The 27,474-nt window shown below is 40.6% G+C and overlaps 4 protein-coding genes across 13 annotated transcripts in view; 1 reads left to right on the top strand and 3 right to left on the bottom strand.

Moving 5' to 3' along the window:
• LOC143147591 (uncharacterized) overlaps positions 1-16,179 on the top strand; it is an 88,436-nt gene extending 72,257 nt beyond the window's left edge. Inside the window, exons 1-11 of one of the 4 annotated variants that reach the window (XM_076312953.1) lie at positions 3,393-3,494; positions 4,733-4,949; positions 5,400-5,506; positions 6,572-6,708; positions 8,244-8,444; positions 8,519-8,862; positions 9,002-9,221; positions 9,347-9,652; positions 9,956-10,537; positions 10,750-11,477; positions 11,872-16,179. In XM_076312953.1, coding sequence (XP_076169068.1) covers positions 4,744-4,949; positions 5,400-5,506; positions 6,572-6,708; positions 8,244-8,444; positions 8,519-8,862; positions 9,002-9,221; positions 9,347-9,652; positions 9,956-10,537; positions 10,750-11,477; positions 11,872-12,247 — 3,207 coding nt within the window. In that variant the 5' untranslated portion in view covers positions 3,393-3,494; positions 4,733-4,743 and the 3' untranslated portion in view covers positions 12,248-16,179. The other 3 variants (XM_076312954.1, XM_076312955.1, XM_076312956.1) reach the window with 3 other exon arrangements.
• LOC143147592 (transcription initiation factor TFIID subunit 5-like) lies at positions 15,948-18,984 on the bottom strand. 2 transcript variants are annotated; one of them, XM_076312957.1, is made up of 11 exons: positions 18,735-18,977; positions 18,379-18,564; positions 18,061-18,263; positions 17,785-17,981; positions 17,505-17,709; positions 17,313-17,432; positions 17,103-17,248; positions 16,886-17,023; positions 16,618-16,811; positions 16,250-16,541; positions 15,948-16,172 (listed from the first exon to the last, which is right to left on the bottom strand). In XM_076312957.1, the coding sequence occupies exons 1-11, from the start codon at positions 18,795-18,797 to the stop codon at positions 15,958-15,960; spliced, it is 1,959 nt and encodes a 652-aa protein (XP_076169072.1). In that variant the 5' UTR covers positions 18,798-18,977; the 3' UTR covers positions 15,948-15,957. The 2 variants fall into 2 exon arrangements, with proteins under 2 accessions (XP_076169072.1, XP_076169074.1); XM_076312959.1 differs by lacking the exon at positions 15,948-16,172 and having other exon boundaries at positions 16,255-16,396; positions 16,485-16,541; positions 18,735-18,984.
• A 354-nt stretch (positions 18,985-19,338) lies between these two features.
• On the bottom strand, positions 19,339-22,413 carry LOC143147594 (annexin B11). 5 transcript variants are annotated; one of them, XM_076312962.1, is made up of 9 exons: positions 22,273-22,413; positions 21,968-22,024; positions 21,039-21,713; positions 20,742-20,918; positions 20,475-20,679; positions 20,238-20,390; positions 19,984-20,157; positions 19,691-19,872; positions 19,339-19,579 (listed from the first exon to the last, which is right to left on the bottom strand). In XM_076312962.1, the coding sequence occupies exons 2-9, from the start codon at positions 21,983-21,985 to the stop codon at positions 19,529-19,531; spliced, it is 1,635 nt and encodes a 544-aa protein (XP_076169077.1). In that variant the 5' UTR covers positions 21,986-22,024; positions 22,273-22,413; the 3' UTR covers positions 19,339-19,528. The 5 variants fall into 5 exon arrangements, with proteins under 5 accessions (XP_076169077.1, XP_076169078.1, XP_076169080.1 ...); XM_076312963.1 differs by having other exon boundaries at positions 21,039-21,695; XM_076312965.1 differs by lacking the exon at positions 21,039-21,713.
• Positions 22,414-24,195: 1,782 nt separating this feature from the next.
• Positions 24,196-27,348, bottom strand: LOC143147593 (transcription initiation factor TFIID subunit 5-like). Of its 2 annotated transcripts, none has more exons than XM_076312960.1 (11): positions 27,092-27,336; positions 26,736-26,921; positions 26,418-26,620; positions 26,142-26,338; positions 25,862-26,066; positions 25,670-25,789; positions 25,460-25,605; positions 25,243-25,380; positions 24,971-25,168; positions 24,607-24,894; positions 24,196-24,529 (listed from the first exon to the last, which is right to left on the bottom strand). In XM_076312960.1, the coding sequence occupies exons 1-11, from the start codon at positions 27,152-27,154 to the stop codon at positions 24,315-24,317; spliced, it is 1,959 nt and encodes a 652-aa protein (XP_076169075.1). In that variant the 5' UTR covers positions 27,155-27,336; the 3' UTR covers positions 24,196-24,314. The 2 variants fall into 2 exon arrangements, with proteins under 2 accessions (XP_076169075.1, XP_076169076.1); XM_076312961.1 differs by lacking the exon at positions 24,196-24,529 and having other exon boundaries at positions 24,612-24,753; positions 24,842-24,894; positions 27,092-27,348.
• Positions 27,349-27,474: the final 126 nt, after the last annotated feature.

The raw sequence follows: 27,474 nt of genomic DNA, 5'->3' as shown, positions 1-27,474 counted from the left end.
TTTTCAGTTTCTCCTGGCACTTTTCCCTGCCAGCGTCCAACTTCATCCAACCACATATGTGCAGGTTCCTATTCCACGAATAGGTAGACACATTGCATCTGTCTCGTAACACCCAAGGGATATATGGCTGGATACCGGAATGGAGGAATCTATAGATGGCGCTGCTACGTTACGATAAAAAATCCTCGTCAAGCCTGCAAGACTACCCGGGGACATTGTTCGACGAACAATGTCCACGGTGACGCGCGATGATTCCCTCAGCTGCTTCTTAATTCGGGGACCCAGGTCAGCATCTCGTTGGTGTTTCGTCGTGGAGAAATAGAGTGTTCCTCTATCGATGGGATCCATTTTACGATCTTCCGCGATCCCGGTGCGAGCTGACGATTCATCACCGAGTGGATCCGTTTCCCTAACCCCGACTGCGAGGCTATTACTACGGAAAATTGGAGGGTCTATTTCTCGAAACACCGCGAGAGCAGGGAGAGCACGTTCCATTAAAAATGCGCGCAACGACTCTAACGTCTTGTTAACCCCTGCCGCCCAGAGCGAAGGCATTCTCGGCCGTTTCTCGCAATTTAAAAGATCACGGATCCCCCCCCCCCCCCCCTTTACCGCCGTCCGGCAACAAGCCCCACGCGTGGAACACACCGTCCAAGGGGAGAATCATAAACCAATTACCCATAATCAAAAGCGCTAATTGCTCTTCATATTTTCTGGTCCGCGGCAACTCTGAATCCTTAATGCGTCTGGAGGATCCCCTTTTCCAGCAATTTCTGCCTTACTTAATACCACTAATTTTTAATATCACATTATTGCCTCCAGCGCGAGATCCCAGTAGGAAGAGCCTCGTTACGAAATCCTTTCGTTTGGAAGGCGATTTATCCGCTCTCCCATCGCTTATTTCACGGAATCGTCACTTTTTTCCTGGCACCTTTCCCTCTCGGAGTATCCTGGCCATTCACGCGACGCCGGTCCATAGATACGAGACAAAGTGATAAAGCTGGATCTGGATAGACCCTGTCGAACGTCGAATATTCCCAGGGTCGAATTGAATGCCCACGTTCCCGTCGATGGCTATCGGGTACACCATGGTACGGATTCAATGGGAAGGCTCCACTAGCGTGGAGCCGGTTGCTAGGCTTGTGGACCGAACCGCGAACCCACCGGCGACGGCTCGAAAAACAAAATGAACGAACGACCCAACGTGACCCCAGGACGTTCCACGTCGAATGGCTCGATATCGAGCCCACGGGAACAGAAGGGAGGCATCGATCCTCGAGGCCAGCATACCAATTGGGACGGAAAGACGAGCCTCGCGCGAGAACCTATAATTAAGCAACAGGTTGTAGCTGCTTCTTCGCGCGAATTTACGAGGGGCGCTGACGTGGAACGACCCGATGCACGGCTTTTATTGAATTTTAACCGAGGTCCCTCCCCCCCTCCCCCCTCCACCGCTACACCAGTGGCCAGGTTTTCGAGCTTTGCCATCGGGACGTTCATCGACCGGCGGCCAAACTGCAATTGATCGCGAAATGGCCGCTCCAACGTGATCAATAACGCGGAAAGAGTGCCCGCTTGCCAACCGGCTAAAGGTGACTTTAACGTCGTTCCCGGAACGATTTCGTAACCTTATTTCAGGGAAGATTAAAGGGCAGAGGGACGGTGAATGATAATGGAACAGAATTGAAACGGGAAGCCAGCCACTTGATTTTTTTTTTCACCCGATTCCTCGTTCTGTGTCTGGTTAAGTGTCTCAACGCGGGGGCGAGCCACGCGGAAATTAACGAGCTTTTATCGTTAGACGCCCATTGACCGGGAACAACGACGCGGATCTGGCCGTGACCAGGGTGTCCCGGTGAAGTGACGCTTGCGTCTGGTTGATAAAGGACGCACCAGACGATGGGTGCCAATCGTCACGTGAATCTTGTAACTTTGTGTGGGGGGTAATCTCGGATTGGGTACCAGTTGAAAAGCATTCGTTTCTTTCGATAGAATTCGTTAGAACGCCATCAGATGTTGATGGGTCTCGAAGAGTATCGTTCAAGAGTTTGGATACACCACGTGTGCTTTCACAAAGGTTTAATTCATCCTGGAATTTATTACCACGGGGTCCAGACTTCGTTCAGAAGTTACGTACTAATTCAGAACAATGACATCGATCGAGATAGCTGTGCTTCACCCTGTGCCGTCTATATCTCCAAACAAGGATTGCCTTCTGGGCACAGTGAACAGCAGGAATCTTATTCCGTGACCGCAGCTACTAACAGAATTCGGTAGACGCAAATTCAATTGGCCGCTCAAGGTCAACCTGCCAGTTTAGCAAGCCAGTGGGAACATGTTCTCCATCGTTCAACCATGGTCGCACCTAGCGATACCGTGAGCAGTCTGCCATCGGGTTCACGGTTAAGGGAGACGGCCAGTTGCGTACGCGTCCACTGTGACCAAACTGTTGGACGTTTCCTCACCCCAAGGGATACTGTCTAGGATCAGTGCAATCCCAGAAGCTCAAATTATGAGAACCGGTGGCGCGATCATCGTATCGAAAGCGGAGTAGGCCAGGTTGCACGACCAATTTACCCGAACCCCTCAAATTCGCGCATCGAGTTGATGCGTTGTAACGGCGCACACAGCCGAACTGGAGCGAGAGAAGCATTCGGTTGTTACGCAAAATCGTCCTTCTTTCCTCGGCGGGTGCACTAAGCATCGGCAGGCATAACGATCGACGGAGGAGGGAGAAACGGGGTAGTAGGTAGTAGAGAAGGAAAACCCGCGGAAGCGGAATCCGCGGAACCGTAGAAATCGTCGATCCTCGAACCGAGGACTGCCTATTCTTGGCTGACGATTCGCCGGCCCCAATTTCGCATCGATGGAAACGACCGGAGGCGCGGGCGGTGGAAGGGGAGAGGTTTAGAAGGAAGGAGGCCAGGCAGGAGGGGAGGAAGCTGATCCACCGCGAAGAGGTCCTCTCAATCTGCAGTCGATTTTCTCGTGCACCGACCCAATTTCGAACCCGGTGCGGGCAATTTAACCCGCGTTCGACCCTCTTCCTTCCATATCGTCCCGCCTGGATTGCAGCCGAACACCGGTTTTATTTTTTTTTTTGTTTTTTTTTTTTTACTTCTTTCTTTTACCGCGGAATAACGATCGAAACTGATTTTAAAAGCGCCCGCGAGACTCTCGAAGATGTCTGCTCGCTGAGCTCCGGACGCCGCCGTATCCCCACCACCGCCGCTCTCACTGGCCCGTCGCGCTCGAGCGCCATCTTGCGTCGCTCGGCGACCGCGAGCAGCGGAGCGGTGGGGGGAAAGGAAGCGACGCGCCGACCCAAAGAACAATATTTATAAGGACGTTTCGGGCATGCTCGCGGGGAATTCATTGGGAATTCCCGACAACGGACCGATGCGACGCGGCATATCGCCCGTTCCGCGATATTCTTGTACCCGGGGAGTGCGACGCCGCTCGGTTCTTTGTACGCGGATGGCTGGCCTGGAAACGCGAGTTGCATTCATAATTCGACGGGAAATTTGGAAAATCACCCGATCTAAAATATCCCACTCCCTTCTCGGTCTACCGGGCCCCCTCTGTCCCGTGGTACCATATTCAATTGACCGCGCGCGTAAGTTCCTTGCAGTCCCGGTGACACTCGTACAGACGTACCGTATATTCCGCGAGGCGAGGCAGTTTCTACCACCCCGAATTACCATATTCCACTTTACGCTACGTGTTCCCGGGCCGGGTTTGGCCCAGATTCCAGCTCGCCGACTTAATAAACAGAGCCTTTAGCGGCACGCGTACGACGCAGTTTCCCGCTTAAATCCGGTTATCTTTTATGAGATTTCTGCGTCGGGGGAGCCCCTCCCGCATCCCATCTACCAGCGCCCCCTCTTTATCATCGGCAGGTTAGATGTTGAGAGAGAGAGAGAGAGAGAGAGAGAGAGAAGTTGAGGGGAGAGGAAAAATTACGAACGAACGAGCGAGATAAACTCGAGCCGGCTATTTGTTCCGGAAATAAGGAAACATATTCCTGTTCAAGAGATAAATATAACCGGCTGAATAGAATTAACATAATCCAGTCTCCTCTTCCTCTGCGCTATCCAGCGAGGACTTCGTCGAAAGCTGCGCTCACTGCCTTAATAAGCCGGTATTCGTGTCGTGTATTAAAATCGCGCCACGCACGTATCACGTTTCCTGAATGGAAGGTCTTATTCAGAATAAATGGAATCCTCCCACCATGCTGACCCTTTAACTTTTGCATAATTGTAGGTCTACGGGGTGGTCATCAATTCCCTAAATCGATCAAAGGACGTGAAAGAGATATTTGATGAAAATCGAAATAAATTCTTAACTTTAGAAGGGTTAAAGATACCTCAACGAGACTTGCCCCAAGCATTAGTAAAAGATTCATTTATACATTTCGTGCAGTATGAATCGCAGATTTGAAAACAGAATTCCTTAGGTGTCCCGAGGTGTCGAGTAATATTACTTACACGTATTCCTACTCGACATCCTCTTCGTCCGACTACCGGCGTACTCTTCATTATCAACCAACCAACTACATGTGTACCATCTGTACAACTATGGTAACGAACCGTACTCGTTAGCGAAATATTAAAAACTGTTCTGGAAACCTTCTTTTTTTTTTTCTTATTGAATCCTCAGATCGATCTAACTTTTCATTAGAAATCGTCTTTGTTTCGTATTTCATGCACATTTTCATGAAACGACTTTTCAGGGTGAGGGGGCATGTTGATGTGCCGGCGGTTGCTGCTGATCGCAGCCGCGATCACGGCCTCGATCGAGGCTGGCTCCGCTAGTTACCATCCTGAGATCTCATCCGGCTACTCTGGATACCCTGGTTTCGCTGTCTACTCTGGCCCAACGACAACCGAGTCCCCGTCGACCGTCACCACCACGCCGACGACACATTTGGAGAATGTGCCTATCTGCAGGTACAACCGTGTTCATGAAACCGACATTCCTATTCGTGGTAGATGTAACTTGTCGCTTATGAATTGAACATATAAAAAGTGATGCCGGTTGCAGGTGTTTAGGAGCGACTGAACGAAACATCACGACACTTCGATGTAACATCGAATTCACTTTTTTGTATATTGCTCGTGTCGATAAAGAAGTTACATTAAACGTCGGGAATTGAACGATTGCAACGTATAGAAGCGCGATAATCGGTATTTTCTTACGTTTATTTCACCGCGCTATTTCTATCCGTAACGATTATGAAAATAGGATTAAATCCTGATCCGAAATTGTTCCCGAGAGTTTTGAACGATGGTCCGCTATTAAATTCAACGCGTGTCCACGGAAGGGGGATGATATATCTGTGCCCGTAGAGAAGCGAATTCGAAAGGATATTGTACGTTTTATTTGCATTCCATTTGCAGACCTTCCGAATACCTATGCGGCACAGGAAACTGCATCGCCCAGGACAAATACTGCGACGGTGAAAATGACTGTGACGATAAGTCCGACGAGCCGAGATATTGCACCCGTGAGTCCCTCAATTGACACGTTTCTCGTTCGATCGTTGGCAGCTAGTTTCCCAGGGAATTTAAATTTACGCGAAACTTGAAATTATTTCTCACCCAGAAATGATATTCAGTTGGGTGTAAATCTACATTGAAAGAACAAGAGAGAATGCCATGCCCAACATAGGCAGTCCGAGAGTTATTTATTAAGTTACGAGACATTAAAGTAGAGGGCGCTGACTTGACCTATTGTCGGTAACATAACGATTTCTCTCGAGTGATTAACGATGCAAAGTAGAAGGCATATTCTGCAGTTGATAAACTTCAGGTTATGTCTTTCTATCCGGATACCCGAAGTTTATAAAATGTCACGTTTAGAAGGCAAACACACCGGAGAGACGTCTTAAGGTCAAGTGTCTTCCGCATACGTGAGAACGTGATTTAACATCTCCACCATTTTCTTTGGCTACTTGTAATAACGAAAATGGAGTTTGGATAACCTATGTTCATATAGCATTTTCGTCTTGTTTCGAATAGTAAATTTATTCTCTAAAGCAGATATGTCCATGGAGCCTCTTACAGAAGAGAGTAGGGGAAGCTGCTTAAAGTGATAGTTAACCTTCAGAATGAAAAAACTTGACCCTTCTTTCTCAGGAAATTAATAACTGCACTCGTTTGAAATTGGTACCGCCTGTTGTTCTTTAATTGACGAATGCTCTCTCAAAATTTCATTAGAGAATAAACAATCAAGAGAGATTGCATTCAATTACGAAAATGTCTCGGGTTTGAACGGTAAGCGTGATTCAAGACTCGTGAGAAACCTATGAAACATTTCTTTCTTATATATTTTTTCTCGACTACCACCTTAAGCTTCGGAGCTTAACTTGGGCATGCCTGCTCTAAAGTATCGACATAAGAATCTCCTTGGTAAAATTGGAATCTGTTGCCCGAGATCACGATTAGTCTATTCGACGATTGAAAGAGTATACTGGTTGTATTTGATCGTGACGAAAAAAAAAGAAGAGGGATAAAGTAGTTACGAAACCGTCATGGAAGGATAGTGAGGGATTTCGTACGTGGCTTTTTAGCGTGCAACAGAACCTTGTACGGTGACGTTGGCCGGACCTACAGGGTGGAAGTCCGCAGGCCGAGGAAGGATCGACTGCCATTCCTGTGTCATCTCAACTTCACTGCCGCCGGGTCTGATCTCGGAGACCTAGTTCAGGTGGGAGAAGGACGCAATCTCGTAGAAAATAAATGCTGACTCCCTTCGTAGTGGAAGGAGTCTGTCACGAACCGGTCAGAGCACTCCGAGTCTCCGCGTAGTCCCGGATAATAATTTTTTCTCCGTCTGCCCTGGGATGCACACGTCGTGTTTTAGCGAAAATAAATTGTCCCCCGAAATTGTTCTTGTAAGTTTGTTTATTCCAGTGTTCGTTCTTTTTATCTTCTTTCCGTTCGCTCGCTTCTGTGTGTCGGATCGTGCCGGACGATTAATCAGTACAATATCGTCCGCGATACGTTACGTTGGGTTGCTGCAAAGATTCTTTTACGAAAAAAAAAGAGGGAAACCCTTATCTTAATGCCGAACAACTCTTTTCAGAATTAGTTACCGCCAACGAATGAGAAAGTTGTGCAATATTTTATTCGAGCTACTGTCACCCCGATCATTGCAGTCACCCAATAATCTTGTAGAAAGTTTCTTCGCTCGTGCAGTACGTTACACAGTTTACTTATCTTTTCAATACCCACACGTGGCTTAATATTGTGGTCCGTTATTGTTTATTATACCTCGCAATTTTGTCTTTAGTGATAAGTTGGTCTTTGTGAACTTTGCCACTCTACTGTCACCGAGACTTCTAACGTGTTAGGGCACACTTGAGTCAATTTATTGCTTATCGTCAAAGTAAATGACAAGAGTACATCCCCGAAGACTATAGTCGGATCAAATTTAACTGGGTCTCTCCAGGCAACTTCTATCGCTAAAGTCACAATCAAGTAGACTGCCTGGTCAAAGAGTTTTCCCCACTAGCGAAGACTGGTCCTCTTTTATATCCTTCTTTTCAATTTCGTAGAGGGTTTTAGCTATCTTCTGTGTCACAGTGATGTCACAGTTGATGTCAATGTCAAAAGATCTACTATTTTGTAAAAAGAGACCGGCTGCCGGCTAGTTTGTACTCTCTCTCCTAAAGGAAACAGGCTGATGGAGCGATTTCAGGACAAAGAAACAGGGGGTACATAACAGAGATGGTTTAACCCTCAAAGTTCTTGACCGGATAGTCTACTTGACTACAACTTTAGTCAATCGGTAAATCCCTGAGATTAGTGCTGTTCGCGTATGGGGTTACTCTTACTTGAGAGTTCCTTCTAGATGTCATACTTTGTTCTTATGAAGTATTCACATATAATGTAACACCAGTCAGCTAGTATGTACAATGCCAATGGAGCTCCACTTAGTGAACAAAATCCCTAAAACTTTAGAGATCATATTGTACAGCACCGTCTTAAAGAATCCCTTGATGACTTTGAGCAACCAATGAATTTTGATTTAACTTAGGATTAGTTCCTCCCAGGTGACTAGGACTTATAAAGAGGGCATACGAGATCCCGGATGGAATTGAGCGGTTAACGTGTCACGTTACGATCCCGATTATTATACTCCCTTAATCTAGCTCCTGATCAAATCGATCGTGTCTATGAGGTGTGCTGCGTTAAATATCAACAATTATATGTATCATTTTAAGACGCACAATATTACAGTTGATCTTCGACACCTTCACCGTGGGTCGATTCCTGTCGTTCACGTCAGAAGGATGTCCAGACGGCTTCATGACCATCCGCGAAGATGGTCGTCCTGCGACTGGTGGCCAATGGTGCGGAAGTGCGTGGGGATATACCGTCTATTATAGCGAAACACCTTCCATCAATTTGACTTTGTATTTGCTGCGACTGTCCGAGCAGGTAAAACGCTCGTTACGACACTCGAGTGTACGGTGACACTTGAGACTGAACCAAATATTCATCGTTGCGTGCAGGGTATCGGCTACAACTTCGATTTTAAATTGTCGTACAAGTTCCTGAGACGCAGCGAGGCTCATCTCAGATACGGGAACAGCAGCATGTCCACATGGAGGGGGGAGCTGGTGAACGGAACGTACTGCGATCGAGTGCTCACCAAGTGCGATACACGGGCTTGTCGACTTCAATCGCCAAATTATCCGGGTGTTTATCCTAGAAACGTTACCTGCTATTACCGAGTGGAGCAAACTCGGGCACCACTCGGTCATCGGGCGTTGCTGGCTGTAAGTCAGCGGAACAGTCATAAAATACACATTAAGGACCAGTTCGTGAAATACGACAGGAGCCAAAGGATATTAAGGTATCTCCTTTTCGTTGATCCTCTAGACTTTTTCCACCGTTTAAATGGGGCAATTCACTCGCACCAAGTTCGGTGCACCCTCGAAGGTGCAACATTACGATAAATTCCGGAATAATCGATAGACCATTTTATCCATTAGAGTGTGGGATCAATGCAACGTGGTGCAGGATTACTTGACAGTATACGACGGTGGGTCAACTTCCGACAAAGTGTTGGTCAGACTCTGCGGAGGTGATGCCGTACCGGACATTGTTAGCAGCCATAATACGATGCTGTTGGAATTTCACACATCGCCGTACGACAATCCGTTCCACCCTGTTCCTTTATCGTTCTTGCCGGGTTTCGAGCTCGAAGTTCAGGTAATCTTGAATAAGGTTTAATCAAATTTTTGATTACCCCCAACTGGATCGAAGTTTACAGTACGTTGACGTTACATGCACGGAGAATGTAATAACTCTGAAAACTACGCGAAACTCGTTTGTAGGTCCTCTTCGTCGACGAGAAGTCCCGCAGTTTTGTGAAAGAGAACAACAACTGCGATTTTTATATATCCAGCGACGAGAGTTCGTCAGGAGTCGTAGAGAATCCTAAACATTCGTTGCCACCGAACACGACCTGCTGTTACCACTTCCAAGGCAAGCCGAACGAGATCGTATGGTTATCCTTCGACAAGTATTATGCTGCCAGTGCAGATGCCGCCGCAAGCATCGACGTTGCATCCGACTGTAACGCGAAACTTCTCATCTGGGATGGTGACCACACGCTAGATAAATTAATTTCTGAACGTAAGGTACGACTTCTGGTTCACAATACTCTAATTACCAATTGGATTCGCTCACCTTAGAAGGAGTAAAAATAATCGATTGTATCGAAGAGGCAGCATTCAAGCTATGACATTTCATTTTCCAGACCTCTACTGTCCCAGTTGACCTATCTAAGTAACCAACTATTCGTTTCTTTTTTTTTTTGCTATTAATTAGCTTATCAACCAATACCGATTGCCTTAGGTATGGGATGTCAAGAAGCTCAAACATTAATCGTGTCAACTTGTGTTCAGAATGACTATCTACAACTCCTCCACTTGCGTTTACAGAATATTACGCTGATGGGACAGTTTTGCAAGGACGACACACCTCGATTGTGCGATCATAGCCTGCTGCAAAACGGGAGTCGTTACACCAGGCCCTGCAGTCGCGCAGAAAGCTACGTATCGACTGGTAGGGATCTCACTCTGGAACACATTTTGCGTCAAGGAAGTGCACTTTACCCGATAAGCTTTGTACTGCGATACGAGTTCGTGCACGAGGCGGTTTCTTGCAATCACGTGTTCGGCTCTTCAGTGACTTCATCCACGTCTTCCACATCCTCTTTATCCTCGTCGACATCCTCGCTCTCATTCACTGCCAATTTCGGGAAGTTCGGGTCGCCGAAAAGTGTGTTCTTCTATGGACGCGGTGGTGCGCAGAACGTTAGCTGTATTTATCGTTTCGAGGCTGAACCCGATCACAGAATAGAACTGTCCATAACGAGAGCCTCGTTCGGAGACAAAGGATGTTCCTCGTATGTGGATCCGTTGGTCAATCGGTGGACCTGCGATCGACGCTTAGCCGACTCTGCGAAGTTTGGCACCTCGGAGCTCATCGTTGCCGAATACCCCTGGCAAGGAGTAGAATTGGTACACGTGTTTTAGTAACTGTTTGGGTCGGTGAGACTGTTTTTTTCGTACTTATACGGAATTACATAGGATGTATCATAATATGTGGATACCACTTTAAGGGTGGATTTAAACACGTGCGTAAAAGCCGAAGAAACTGTCTCACCAGATCAATATTAATGTACAGTGTCAGGTAGAAGATTGATTCGGTACAATTTGATGCTAATATTTAGGTGCGCGATTGCTTGTGCTCAAACGTAAGCGAAAGGATCGTCCTGAGGACTCTAACGTCCAACGTGGTCGAAGTCCGATTTATGGTGTCCATGATGAATGTCACCCAGGATTACAGGGACTTCTTCTTTGAAGGCGAGTACCGTTTTGTCGCTCTGGGAGCAGAGACGAGCGAGCAAGCTTGCTCAACGAAGCTTGAGGAACGACGATTACGCGGGACCAGTGGCGAAATCTCTCTCAGAAGTCCTCTTCCACGAGTTATTCCTGGCGTGGCAGCCGTGGAGGAGATCTTGACCAACACGGAGGACCTTACCGCTACTCAGTGCGTGAACGAGCCTTGGCTGATCGAGCCAGAAGATGCGCGAATTAATTTCTTGTACCTAAGAACCGCAGGGTACAGCATCACTTTGGACAATGTCGAAGAATGCACGACGTTAAATCGTATTGTCGTTTATTCAGCGTCCAACACAAAGGATCGTAGTGTAATTTGTCCCGAGGGTGGTGTCAACACAGCCAGAACAGTCGACTTCTTCTCCGGCGGTTGGAACTATAGCGCAATAAATGTTACTGTGGCAATTACGCAGCATTCTAGAAGCTTCATCGTTGAATTCCTTCAAAGAGAGCCTGGATTCTACGCTGTCACGTGGATAGCTATTTCTAAGCGGTCTCCTACGCCGAGCGTTGGTCCAAATGTCTTCACCATACTGCCCCAAGAGGATTGTCCATATAGGTTAGGCAAATTTGTTATATTATCCTCTAAAGTAGTATTCCTTAAAATTTCTATACCGAATTGAACATACATTTACTTGTAGTTGCTTATTTTCTGAGTAGAATTATAGTTGGAAAATATTTAATCTAACAGTTTGGAATAAAAAACATCATTTTTGAATAGCACTCGAATCCACAGTCATGCTAAAGTGATTGAAGTTTTCAAAAGCGATCCAAAAATACTGTTAGCAATGTCAAAAACTTAAGAGAAATGCTTATTAATAATTAGTGAGCAAGTGTATTGTACATAAATATTTAAACTCACTTATCATAGTTCTTACATAGCCTAACAATCTTTGTCCTAAATTGTATATGCTTTGCTTTTTACTAATTTTTATTTTGTTTTCCTTTTTTAGATGCCCAGAGATTCAGGCATGCATAAGCTCAGTTTTATGGTGCGATGGCATTCGTCACTGTCCATCCGGATTTGACGAGGAAGAAGCCAACTGCTCATACCGTTTTGGTGTGACATTATTGTACGTAGCTGTAGGTGCTGGTGCGCTAGGTATATTCTTAATCCTCCTGCTCGCCACTGGCTGCCTCAAGTACTGCCTCTACCGACACAAGGCTCGCAAGAAAAAGAAGAACGTTGCTTTGAATGTAAACCATCTCCATGTAAATCATACACACCACAACAATGGCCTCACTGGAAGTCGCTTGAGTGGTCGTTACAACCTCACCACACCACAGGAGATGTACCTGGAGAATTACGGGAAAGACAGTATTTGTTGACAATACGCCATCGCTGATATTGAGACCAAAGTGTGAATAATGCAGGATTTTTAACTACGCCTACCTCGCTGGCCTCCGGATTCTCCCCCGTGGATGAACTGAACGAGAAGCAGACGATGAATTGTCAACTAAACGTTCCCCAACCATCACAAGGCGCATATGCGCATGTACGCAATAATCGTATTAAATTCCGTAGCCCAATTCTCGAAGGCATTTAACGAGCGGGTCCGAGTTGTTTCGAAGTATCAACTACGATCTATGCTTCGTTTGCACTATCGTACGGTTCTCTTGAATCGCGAAAGCATTGTATGTTCAATAATAATGATTGAACAGAGGAAACGGCGTATCTTCTAACGACGCCTTTTCAGTTTTAAATTCAGCACAAGTCGAAGTACTACTATTCGGTACGAAATTTCTGATTTTACAGTATTTTAAACATTCAAGGGCATTTCGCGAATTTCAGGACACATCGACGAATGAGGTTAGACGGGGTGTAGATCGAATTGTTGGATACTCGTGTGTATGGTTTTCATGAAAAAACCGCGGTATCACAGTAGCTCTAGAAACACACGTTTTAGTTTAAAAGCGGTGAACGGAAGTGTGTAGGGCGCGATGGGTTCAAATAAAAAAAAATTAAAAAAAAGTAACGAAAAAGATGCAAACGCAAGTATATGCTTTTAAAACAAAGTAGGAAATGTAATTTGCATCGGGAGAGAGAATTTTTATCATTGTCGGTTGCCGGAGGGAGTGCCACAAACGTCCACGATATGAGACGACGCAGAGAACGAAATTGGCGCGAAAACGAGAGAAAATGACAACCGTGCAAATATAAAGTCCCGCGTACAATATAAATCGCATGTGAACGTCGGGGGAAAATTAAACTACTGTGATTCACACTCGAAATGAGAAAAAAAAAGACGAAAACGCCCGAGATCACGCATCACGCAAAACATGTAAAAAAAAAATCGTAAAAAACCGGGAGATAATTTCTACCGATGTTCGTCACTTTCAAAGTCTGTTTTACTCTATAATTTTATAATTGTCATGTCCGAACGGCGATATTCGAATGCAATTTATCTTAAGGATTATCACGACCAAAAAATCAACCAACGCGTTATCACTGACCCTCCCGTTCCATCATATTATCAAATCGATCGGTGTAATCTGCGTCGATCCGTCGATAATTCCACCGTTTTTGTAAGAGACGCACAGCCACCACAATCGTTAACGCGGGAGCGTAGCTGGCGCCCTCAATAAGTCGTCATTACGAATTTTTGTAACGGCGGTGGATCGAATTCTAGGCGATTACTAGCAGCTAGGCAAATTGTATTTCAAACTCGAAAACGTAACGATTTGAAATAAAATTTGTCGTATATCTGCAATAACGTTATTTAGATTTAAATAAAATATCGAATCGTTTGAAATAAGAACAATTTCAAATTAAATCAGAACATTCTTGTTTTTATTTCAAATATTGTTGAAACAAAGCAACATGTTTGAAATGATATTTCGGACATCATTTTGAAAATGCCCGGATTTGATTATGCGGTGATCGCTACTATATTCAGGGCCAACTGGTTCGAATCACTTTGAAAACGAACGAGAAAATCCCTACGGGCTCAATGAAGTCCGGACGCCGGATATCCTATGCTCCTGCATTAAACTGCGATCCTAACCTATCCAGATTTCATAAGTACATACATAACGTTATTGAAGATGATATAACATATAGTTAAATCACACATGTAACCTAGGTTTGATATCGATGCGCGAAGCTTGTGACTGGGACGTAGAGATCGATGTATAGTTGAATATCGTTTAAACGAGCGCGAAAACGAGAGAACAAAGGGCAGACAGAACGACACACGCATACATTGTAACCCCTGTTACGAAAGTGTACTACTAAAGGCCATGTCACGTGCACAGACACTACTCATCATACACAAATACATACGTACAGACACATTGCATACAGTACACCACACAATACATACATACATACATACACATACGTATGGTAAAAAGCGCGTATAACTTACGTCTGTATGCTGTGATAGAAGTAAGCGTATCAACAATCGGAAATAAATTTCTCGCGTGAAATTGGTTTCGATTGTGTATACCCTCCGAATCCCATAATCGAAGTTAGATGTAGACTCTTTCGGCCACCTTTCGAACATACATACGTCCTATCGATCCTGTAATTATCATTTTGAAGCAAAAATATTGATATGTCAAGGTTACTTATCCATTATACGCCATGTCAGCTAGTCTTACTTTCAGACAGATAGAGGGCACATGCCTATATGCTATATGTTTTTCGCGGCCAAGGAACATAGAAAACGTATCTTTCAAAAAGCACAGATTTTATTATTCAGTTCCTCTCTCGCCCGACCTTCGAAACTAACGAGCACAGTTCAGTCTTATTTACTCCTAGTGCCCAACCATTTCTTAAAAAGGATGTTATTTTTGAAGACCAATGTCGGTCAGCTATGAATATCATAGTACGAATAAAACGTTCAATGTCGGTCACTGGACTTACTGGTCATAGTAACAATTTATCCAAGTTTACTGAAACGTGTTTCCTTTTATACAGTAGTGACCTTCCTCTTTCTTTTTAGATTTTTATCCCATCTTGAAAGACTTATTTCGTGTCCTCTCTGAAATCTTGTCTTTTACAGATGTAGGATGTGGAAACATTGTTTGATGTAATCATTGCGACCGAAATTAATGTTTGGTGTGGAAAACGAAAGAATGTTTGCTATTCATTTGGAAGGTTAGTTGAATTCATCAGTAGGACTTACTTAGCAAACACTCTGCCTTAAACGGCGCCATTCGTAACTGAAAGAATTCTTGTATGTACTTAAAAAAAAAAAAATACAAATGCTGACGATGAATTGGCGAGAATTAACTGCCACTCGTAACTTTTTGACGATTAATCTAAACAATGCTACAATATTAACAAACGATTAAATACAATATTCATGAAAATGCAACAGAAAGCGATAGAATGCTTAAAAAAAATAATCGTGATGGTGTAGTTCTGGGTATGCTGTTTAATCATGAAAATAGAATATGGATGCGTGAAATCCGGTGGTCATCGAGAAACGTCCATCCTGGTTCATCCATATTCCAGTCGTAATTTAAGTTCGTCAACTGGGCGTACTTCATCTTTGGCCGTACGTTGATTTTGAATGGACACAACGCTTCACAATGAATTCATGAATAATGTCTAGCAATAGACAAATTATTCCCACTTTAACGTTGTCGTATAAGAGTTTCTATTTCTCCTTTTATTTTCCATAAATTGGCATAATAAAGAAAAGTATCTTCGTCTTAAAAAATACAATGAAATATTAGTTCAGATTTATTTATCCTTTGACTAGCAGTCAAATATAATTTAGTTGCTGAAAATAAAAGATGTTATATCTCGTAATGTGGTAAAGTTCGTAAGAATCTTTTTGCATTTGAGTATGTAAATCCGTTCATTTTATAGATCAACAAATGCCATCTATCGGTGGCACACATGAAGCAAAATGACCTCTGAAGATATGTTACTAACATCGTGCGGTACAAACGATTCAAGTATGTTGTGTAATCAATATGAAAAAGTTTATTAACAAATGTTTTTATATTACAACAATTACGAATCGATATCAGGCCACATTTCATCAACAATGGCAAAGTTCGATAATGAGGAGCGATTACATTGGTTACGTTGATTCGAACATGCCGATGCCTAATAACAAATTTCTTCTGGAAAAATGTAATGCCAGGACGGGTGAATTTTTCGTTGGAAAAGTCCTTAGAAGATACGTTTCTGCGTTCGTTTTCACATCAGGGTTATGCGATACATTTACATCCTCTAAACTCATCTCCTCTGCGAGTTTTGTAAAATCCCACAATTTAATTGTAGAATCTAACGATCCTGCAAATATAACATTTAATACAGAAATCATTATTTATTCATTTAAAAAACGTGATATTGAAAGACTTAATATTAACCTGAGACCAATAAGTTTCCGTCCCTGCTAAATGTCAAACAATGAATGGTACCGGAATGGTTGGATAAAGCAGCGACAAGATGACCGTGTGCCAAATCCCAAACTAAAACACGGTGATCTGCTCCAGCCGATGCTAGAAATCGACCTTCTGCGGAAAAAGCAAGAGAGTAAATCGGGGCTTTGTGCCCGGTCATTAATCTGACTTGGCTACCGGTTACACAGTCCCATAATCTTACTGTCATGTCACTGGAACCGGTCGCCACGTAGTTCGAGTTTGGATGAAATTGTACTACCTGAAACGAAATTCAAATTTCACTTATACGATTCAATCGTCATACATTTAAAAAAAAACAATCGTATTATACTTACATCTACATCAGAATAATGTCCGGCAAATATACGAAGAGGCTGATGGGAATCAGTCGCCCAAAGTCTGGCAGTTTTGTCATGGGAAGATGTCGCGAAGTAATAACCGTGAGATGAAAATCTGACACACCACACTGGGAATAAGTGTCCCTTGTAGCACACGACACATGTCCATGTATGTAAGGACCACAGTCTAACTGTAATACATTGTAATTCAATGTCCCGTTGCAAAGTATAATTGTAGGACCATTACGAACATTCCATAATATACCTGTACTATCTTCTGACGATGAAAGAAGAAGATTTCTATCCGGACTAAATGACAAACTGTATACGGGGCCGTTATGTCCGTACAAACACCTCGATGATTCCGCTGTACGATCATCCATCATCCTTACCAATACGTCATCTGTCATCATGACATAATCGTGTGTTTAATACTCAATGTCATGAAAGTGTTTAGGTTTAGTTGTATGAACAAGTACTACCTGCTTCTCTGTCAATATCCTGTAATTGTTCGCCCGTCTTCATCAGTCTTAATTTTTGTGGAATTAAGGTCCACACTTTTATACTAGAGTCACTGAATCCAATGGCTAGTAAACTCGAATCCTCTGCCACTTCTGCCGCTGTCACACTGAGTCTTGTGTTACATATATATTTAATTTAATGCGACACGATTAATCTTTACGTGGACTTACGTATGAACCGCGTTCAGAAGCGTGTAAAAGCATATAGACGGTAAAGTGTCTGGACCGAGAACGACCCGTTTTGATGCTTCCCTTAGTGCTTTTACCTTCTCCAATTTATCGGCGTCTTTTCTGTACTTAAACGAAGCGTGTTATTCAGAATAAGAATGAAAGGAAAATTATTTTACCAAAAAGCTTTCTTACAAATTGGGTAAAGGCATTCTACCAACTGGTGGTGCATTTGGATCCGATTTAGTTTTCTTAGAAAATAAAGGATCTTTCTTAGCCTTTTTCTTTTTTGGTTTGTCTCCATCTGCACCACCTGTATCATCTTCCTCTTCTTCAGTTGGAGGCACACATTGAATGTCTGGCTCCTTTAGAAGTCCATAATACACTTTCGCCTTATTATCTAAAGTGGAAATTATTGCTTTACATGAATATCTCCATTCCTCTTGAATTCAAAGATTCCAATCCATGATCTTACCTTGCCTAGTTGCTTCACCAACTACTGCTCCTGATGTAGCATCAATTTGCTGTTTATTTCTTGCCACGCCCTCATACATATCAAAATACAGATGCTCTTGTATGATGTTTAATAACACGCTATGTTTTTTTTCTTGTAAATGTCGTTTCAATATTGAAAGTGTATCCCTTGACATTCTAATTATAAACTGATTGGATCTGTGAAATATTTTATACATTTTGTAACGGAAGATCTCAATACAAGCAAATGTTACACAGAAATAAGTCACGTTCATACTTGAAAGTGTCGGTTAACTCGTTTCCTGCCATTTGTTCACGTCTGGTAACATTGGACAATCTTTTTAAATCATTTTGATAATATTCTTCTAAATTTCCACCAAATTTTTCCAGAAGTTGTTTAGCTTCATCAGAATGATTATTATAAACCAATTCAAGATACATATGTACCAAGACTGGGTATAATATTGTACCCAACTCATGCTATTTTATAAAATACATTTCATCTTTTGTAATAATTATACAAATGATATAACCATATATCTCTAAAGTCTTTAACAGTTATTCAATACAATTGTCATAGTGCGCAATGATATACCTTATATATATCTAAAGAACTCTCTACAAATTTTTTTAACTCGCTGTATGCTTTTTCATAAAGTGCAGGATCTCCCTCACTTTTGTATGCAGAAAGTACACTGTTTACTTCAGAATCAGTTTGCTGAGCTTCATCCGGAGAGATATCCGTCAGATTCGCTTCTTTCTTGAACAGTTCTTCTGTTCCCTGTAATTATGATATATAATCACAATTATGACAATGTACTTTGGTGCGCTGTAGTAACATATTTTACATAAAAATACACAGCTAATGAGTCAAATCTAAATTAATGTTCAATGTTTATACTAACTTTCGAGGTTAAAGAACATTCAAAAATGAAATACTTCGTGACATACCTTCAGATTGTACTTTCTAAGCAGCTGCAAAACTGCGAGCATGGTACTTTTCTCGTTGTCCATTTTTGTATAAATTATTATGTCAAGAAATTGAAATATTTACTAACAAACAAACCGCACAGCGAACAACAACCAACACCAGCATCTGACGCGCGAGTAAGCGCGCGTGTTTATCGTACTGCAATTTGTGGCATTAAATCTCGTCGGCGCTGTTGTCACGTTTTGTTGATACGTGTCATACACATGCGCGAGTGTATACTTGCAATTTTATTTGACTCATTTACAAGATTTAAAAATTGAAACGCATCATTGTTCGACAACAAAATGTTCAAATTTATTCCCACCAGAAGTATACATATAATAGGCATTATTAAAATAGAATTCATATTTTGAACTATTTATGTCTATAGAATATAATATATATATAGATGTAATATACAATACATGTATATTAATATAAAACAGTATCATATACTAGTAGTATTATTTAAAGTATATTTTTCGTATCATTATCGCAAATTTATTCAGTTTTAATGTTTGCATTAGGCTTGCAATAGGCTTTTGTAATGTATAAACATCTGAGAATAAGCGTAACAATCGGAAAGTTGGTGTAAAATATCTTTATAACGTAGACACTTATAGAAATATTTCAGTATGAGAGATGTATCATCTACATTTGTAATAGATTGAGGAAATAAGTCAACAATAAATATAGGTACACACGTTCAATCTTGAAAATTCGCTATTAAATGCGACCAGCCAGAATTTATGTTTCATCCTGATTGTGAAGTTTTTTAAGAAATGAGAGCTAGTAGACACTTCTTATAATCTCCGGAACAATCTCCCTAAAAGAGAATTCAGATGTTAGACAAGGTTGTTACTTCTTTTTATATACAATGAATTTTATTTAATCAGACCAATGTATTTTGATCCAAATGTATTTCAATTATACTAACGGAAATAAAATCCGCCAGAGATTCGTTATACATTTGAGAAAACATTTCCTTTATTTCTTCCATGTCCACCTCACAACGTGTGACGACCAATCTGATCAAACGGTCATCGTCCGTACCAAGACCCTTCATACTCTTATACAATTGCTCAGCAAAGAAACCGGCTCTGTTTTTTACACATTTCACTATCGTGGAATACAAATTATAAATTATTCGTATTACTTACACATATATGTATGTTTTTATGCAACTAAAGACAGCTGCGATAAATAAAATTTAATTCAACAGATACGTACCAATTGCAAGAAGACCTTTCTTAATGTCACCAGAGAACTCATACCCGATAGCATCTTCGATGGTGTGACCGGTTATATTTTCATACTCTTGGAATATCTGTCGCAATTGCGGAACGTTTCTTTGAACAAGAATGGCATTAAATGTTGATTCATCGGTCCCAAAACGAAGTTCACCTGTGAAGTAATGAGAAGTGAGACATTGAACCTATTAAGAAACTTGCATCAAAGTTTTGCTGTATAACTAAGTTAGCTACCGGCTCTGAGAAGTTCTTTGGCATCTTCTATTGCGGCAAGAGGATTCACGTCGAATGACTCATCTCTGTTGGCACAACATAATGATACCATTAAACGTTTAAAGTTGCCGGATGTATCATCCATTAGATCATCCTCCAAAGATCTACCGTACACTAGAAACATTGAAATTTCCAATAAAGAACTTGAAAATGGAGAACAATACTAATTATTTAGTAATTATTACATGTAAAACTTACTTGCTTCGTAAGCCTGTTTAATTACACGAATCTCATGATTAGACATAGTACATAACACTTCGATAAGCACGCATTCATCGGTACCGACGCCAGACATTGCATCATGCAATTCTTTGGCATAATACTGAGGTAGTGGCATCATCATAGCAAGAATCAATTTTTCGAAATTGCCCGTTAATTCGGATTTCAAATCTTTTATAAGATCCTGTTTAGGAAAGATGTATGTCAATTGCATTATTTTATATTAAAATTAAATGTTTTTCTTACCTTTCCATAAAGAGTTTTGAATTGAACGGCAATTTCTTGGCGCTGCAAATTACTGCGATTGGCAAGTACTTGAATAATAGTCTTCTCATCTGTACCAAATCCTTTCATTGCCTTCCTTAAAGCAGTTGCATCTGTCCTAGGGTTGAAATCAGTATAGGGCACAACGGTAGGAGACAACTGTAACACAAATCAACAAATAATTATATAAACTTTGTATTGCTTTTATCAAAGTAAATAATTCCAAAACAATTAGTTTTTTAATAGTGCAGCTTTCCACACATTTTCCCTCAGTCTCACCTTAGGCGTAAACTGATCTCTCCGGGGGGTCAGGGTTGAGCGAGAATGCTGAGGTGAAGCAGATGTACCTCCATATGGAGAATACGATCCTGCACCCTGCCCCCCAGGATAGCTTCCGCCTTGGTAGGTGCTTGCATTATTCGAGTAAGTATTAGGAGCAGAATAGCAAGGGGAAGGTCCGCTAAAGTATTCTTGTACATTTGGTGCTCCTTGACGATTTGGATACATGCTGCAGGTTTGCGGTTGTTGGTGTACAAATCTAGGCATACCATAGGATAATTGCTGCGGAGGACCTCCTTGTGCTGAGAGAGGCCACTCAGGATAAGTAGGTTGTGGATGATTAGGTTGGGGATAAGTAGATTGAGGATGATTAGGTTGGGGATAAGTAGGTTGAGGATGATTAGGTTGGGGATAAGTAGGTTGTGGATGATTAGATTGGGAATAAGGAAATTTTTGATGATTAGGTTGCGTTGGATAAATATTTGATTGGTAAGGAGAATAAGGCTGTGTTCCAAAAGATGCAGGCGGGACATTTGTAAAGCCTATATTGTGACTTTGAGGATATGGCAGAGCACCGGAGGCAGAGGCATCACCAGGGGCAGAGGGCGTACCAGGTGGAACGCCAAATGATGTTGGTGGCGGTGCATGTCCCGGAAACTGAATCACAGGTGGTCCCTTTGATATTAAGGCGCAAATTAAAATACAGATTCACAATTTATGCATACCTTCTACAGCTGTTTAAATATTTTAGTTGTATGTTTATTACTTTTTAATTTTGTGCAAATATACAAAGGGTTTCAAGTAATTTCAACCACATAAAGTCCTGTCAATGTTTGGTCAGAAAATTATTAAACACCCCAAATACAAATATTTACAAAACACTAAAATTTTGTAAAAATTAATCTACCACACAAATGAATTATACTCACTTGATAGCCGTAACTCATTTTATTTGTTTTCTTGGAGTATTACTGGACGTCAGGAATCTGTAATTACAGAAGAGAATTACCGTATTAGATAGAAAATAATGATAACCAATGACAATATTAACCTACTCGAGATAAGCCTGAGAAAAAAGGATTAATGAAGTTGTAGATAGGAAACGCCCAACAAAGATAATAGAGTTGCTTGTATATTGTGTATTTGTTACGAAATACTGATAAATGAGATTGCGCTCAACTAAGCTTTATGTACAAATGGTAGCAAAATCGCTAAAATTTAGGACTTATCTTACTTTTCACAAAATTGTATTATATAGGTGCTAATAACTTCGTACTCAAAGTCACAAAACAGATTGTTGCCCGAATTTAAGAGAAACGTTGTTTCAATGAAAACTGTAGTGGGAGAAAAAAAAGTAATCGTTTACCGGTTGCTGACGTCAAATTGTACTGAGAAAACCCAGTGACGTTTTAACGAACAACATATGTCCTGACAAGCAGGAAAATTGCAAGGTGCTGGCAATACGATAAATAAAATTACTAGATTCTGTAGTGTCTCAACAAACGCGAAATAATTTAATGAAAAATGATTTCTTTTGTAAAATTAAACCGAAAATGTACAATGCATTGTTCCAAACTCGTTACTTTTCCTAAAGTAAAAATTTGTCCAAAAAATGTTTTATTCTACATTTCTAATAAATTTTTCTCAATATTTATCATCTAAGATTTATACAAATCTATTATACTTTTGCATTCATTTTTAAAGTTTGATGTGACAACAGATCAAATTAGGAATATTTTAGCTACATAAACCTAAGAATATTTTCAATATTATAGGTCAGTATTTGTTACGTAGAAGATATTTATGTTTTCTGGGGTATACAAGTTATAGTAAACTTTCGTCTAGAATTAGGTACACGTAATGTAGATTCAGTGTTCTTTGCGTAAATTTTCTGCAGAGCACCGCGAATCTACACTTTTTGAATCGCGGGAATAGAATCAGTGTTCCTTGTTATCTTGTTCATGGGCCAGCCACAATTTTCTCTATGACTTTGGAATATTCACGACAGCCTGGTAAGTTATCATTGGGATATCTTTGTAATCACATTGTATGATCGGTAAGTTGGGGAATACTATTTTTTGTCCCATCGATACTCAGAATGTATGACGAAAAGTTCAAATCAATCTGATACAAGATTTTTAACACACTCGCTAGATTTCGATTGATCTTAATTCCGATTATTTTTGAATATGTAACTATCGGTATATTTAGTTCTAACTCTTACCGCTTCTAGCGTCGTAATTTTATTCTATTCTGAATCGGGATTGAATATGACACAGTATGGTATACACGCCCACGATTCACAAAAAAGTATAGTTTTATGTAATATTTATATATTTATAAGGATTAAGTTCTAATATGGTAAACATTGGTAAATAGAATCCATACAAATAACTCTGTGGGGTTTTGCGTAAACTTTTAAGTAACCTTAAAAGTCACCCTGACCTATAATGTTTGAAAACCGTTGATCTAAAGAATTGTAATAGTACACTCGGTCCTCGAGAGTCCGAACTCTCTGCATTTTGAAACAGAAATATTGACATATCAAAGTTACTTATCCATTATACGCATGTCAGCTAGTCTGAATTTTTTACACACAGAGGGCATGTACCTATATGCTATATGTTTTTCCCGGCCAAGGAACATAGAAAACATATCTTTCAAAAAGCACAGATTTTATTATTCAGTTCCTCTCTCGACCGACCTTCGAAACTAACGAGCACAGTTCAGTCTTATTTACTCCTAGTGCCCAACCATTTCTTAAAAAGGATGTTATTTTTGAAGACCAATGTCGGTCAGCTATGAATATCGTAGTATGAATAAAACGTTCAATGTTGGTCACTGGACTTACTCCTCTTATTTTCTATAAATTGGCATAATAAAGAAAAGTATCGTCGTCTTAAAAAATACAATGAAAAATTAGTTCAGATTTATTTATCCAAAGACTAGCAGTCAAATATAATTTAGTTGCTGAAAATAAGAGATGTTATATCTCGTAACGTGGTAAAATTCGTAAGAATCTTTTTGCATTTGAGTATGTAAATCCGTTCATTTTATAGATCAACAAATGCCATCTATCGATGGCACACATGAAGCAAAATGACCTCTGAAGATATGTTACTAACATCGTGCGGTACAAACGATTCAAGTATGTTGTGTAATCAATATGAAAAAGTTTATTAACAAATGTTTTTATATTACAACAATTACGAATCGATATCAGGCCACATTTCATCAACAATGGCAAAGTTCGATAACGAGGAGCGATTACATTGGTTACGTTGATTCGAACATGCCGATGCCTAATAACAAATTTCTTCTGGAAAAATGTAATGCCAGGACGGGTGAATTTTTCGTTGGAAAAGTCCTTAGAAGATACGTTTCTGCGTTCGTTTTCACATCAGGGTTATGCGATACATTTACATCCTCTAAACTCATCTCCTCTGCGAGTTTTGTAAAATCCCACAATTTAATTGTAGAATCTAACGATCCTGCAAATATAACATTTAATACAGAAATCATTATTCATTCATTTAAAAAACGTGATATTGAAAGACTTAATATTAACCTGAGACCAATAAGTTTCCGTCCCTGCTAAATGTCAAACAATGAATGGTACCGGAATGGTTGGATAAAGCAGCGACAAGATGACCGTGTGCCAAATCCCAAACTAAAACACGGTGATCTGCTCCAGCCGATGCTAGAAATCGACCTTCTGCGGAAAAAGCAAGAGAGTAAATCGGGGCTTTGTGCCCGGTCATTAATCTGACTTGGCTACCGGTTACACAGTCCCATAATCTTACTGTCATGTCACTGGAACCGGTCGCCACGTAGTTCGAGTTTGGATGAAATTGTACTACCTGAAACGAAATTCAAATTTCACTTATATGATTCAATCGTTATACATTAAAAAAAAAACAATCGTATTATACTTGCATCTACATCAGAATAATGTCCGGCAAATATACGAAGAGGCTGATGGGAATCAGTTGCCCAAAGTCTGGCAGTTTTATCATGGGAAGATGTCGCGAAGTAATAACCGTGAGATGAAAATCTGACACACCACACTGGGAATAAGTGTCCCTTGTAGCACACGACACATGTCCATGTATGTAAGGACCACAGTCTAACTGTAATACATTGTAATTCAATGTCCCGTTGCAAAGTATAATTGTAGGACCATTACGAACATTCCATAATATACCTGTACTATCTTCTGACGATGAAAGAAGAAGATTTCTATCCGGACTAAATGACAAACTGTATACGGGGCCGTTATGTCCGTACAAACACCTCGATGATTCCGCTGTACGATCATCCATCATCCTTACCAATACGTCATCTGTCATCATGACATAATCGTGTGTTTAATACTCAATGTCATGAAAGTGTTTAGGTTTAGTTGTATGAACAAGTACTACCTGCTTCTCTGTCAATATCCTGTAATTGTTCGCCCGTCTTCATCAGTCTTAATTTTTGTGGAATTAAGGTCCACACTTTTATACTAGAGTCACTGAATCCAATGGCTAGTAAACTCGAATCCTCTGCCACTTCTGCCGCTGTCACACTGAGTCTTGTGTTACATATATATTTAATTTAATGCGACACGATTAATCTTTACGTGGACTTACGTATGAACCGCGTTCAGAAGCGTGTAAAAGCATATAGACGGTAAAGTGTCTGGACCGAGAACGACCCGTTTTGATGCTTCCCTTAGTGCTTTTACCTTCTCCAATTTATCGGCGTCTTTTCTGTACTTAAACGAAGCGTGTTATTCAGAATAAGAATGAAAGGAAAATTATTTTACCAAAAAGCTTTCTTACAAATTGGGTAAAGGCATTCTACCAACTGGTGGTGCATTTGGATCCGATTTAGTTTTCTTAGAAAATAAAGGATCTTTCTTAGCCTTTTTCTTTTTTGGTTTGTCTCCATCTGCACCACCTGTATCATCTTCCTCTTCTTCAGTTGGAGGCACACATTGAATGTCTGGCTCCTTTAGAAGTCCATAATACACTTTCGCCTTATTATCTAAAGTGGAAATTATTGCTTTACATGAATATCTCCATTCCTCTTGAATTCAAAGATTCCAATCCATGATCTTACCTTGCCTAGTTGCTTCACCAACTACTGCTCCTGATGTAGCATCAATTTGCTGTTTATTTCTTGCCACGCCCTCATACATATCAAAATACAGATGCTCTTGTATGATGTTTAATAACACGCTATGTTTTTTTTCTTGTAAATGTCGTTTCAATATTGAAAGTGTATCCCTTGACATTCTAATTATAAACTGATTGGATCTGTGAAATATTTTATACATTTTGTAACGGAAGATCTCAATACAAGCAAATGTTACACAGAAATAAGTCACGTTCATACTTGAAAGTGTCGGTTAACTCGTTTCCTGCCATTTGTTCACGTCTGGTAACATTGGACAATCTTTTTAAATCATTTTGATAATATTCTTCTAAATTTCCACCAAATTTTTCCAGAAGTTGTTTAGCTTCATCAGAATGATTATTATAAACCAATTCAAGATACATATGTACCAAGACTGGGTATAATATTGTACCCAACTCATGCTATTTTATAAAATACATTTCATCTTTTGTAATAATTATACAAATGATATAACCATATATCTCTAAAGTCTTTAACAGTTATTCAATACAATTGTCATAGTGCGCAATGATATACCTTATATATATCTAAAGAACTCTCTACAAATTTTTTTAACTCGCTGTATGCTTTTTCATAAAGTGCAGGATCTCCCTCACTTTTGTATGCAGAAAGTACACTGTTTACTTCAGAATCAGTTTGCTGAGCTTCATCCGGAGAGATATCCGTCAGATTCGCTTCTTTCTTGAACAGTTCTTCTGTTCCCTGTAATTATGATATATAATCACAATTATGACAATGTACTTTGGTGCGCTGTAGTAACATATTTTACATAAAAATACACAGCTAATGAGTCAAATCTAAATTAATGTTCAATGTTTATACTAACTTTCGAGGTTAAAGAACATTCAAAAATGAAATACTTCGTGACATACCTTCAGATTGTACTTTCTAAGCAGCTGCAAAACTGCGAGCATGGTACTTTTCTCGTTGTCCATTTTTGTATAAATTATTATGTCAAGAAATTGAAATATTTACTAACAAACAAACCGCACAGCGAACAACAACCAACACCAGCATCTGACGCGCGAGTAAGCGCGCGTGTTTATCGTACTGCAATTTGTGGCATTAAATCTCGTCGGCGCTGTTGTCACGTTTTGTTGATACGTGTCATACACATGCGCGAGTGTATACTTGCAATTTTATTTGACTCATTTACAAGATTTAAAAATTGAAACGCATCATTGTTCGACAACAAAATGTTCAAATTTATTCCCACCAGAAGTATACATATAATAGGCATTATTAAAATAGAATT

This window comes from Ptiloglossa arizonensis, chromosome 5 (assembly GCF_051014685.1).
Source record: "Ptiloglossa arizonensis isolate GNS036 chromosome 5, iyPtiAriz1_principal, whole genome shotgun sequence".
Taxonomy (NCBI): domain Eukaryota; kingdom Metazoa; phylum Arthropoda; class Insecta; order Hymenoptera; family Colletidae; genus Ptiloglossa; species Ptiloglossa arizonensis.
Note: the sequence above shows the minus strand (reverse complement) of the source record. Positions and strands in the feature narration are given on the sequence as shown.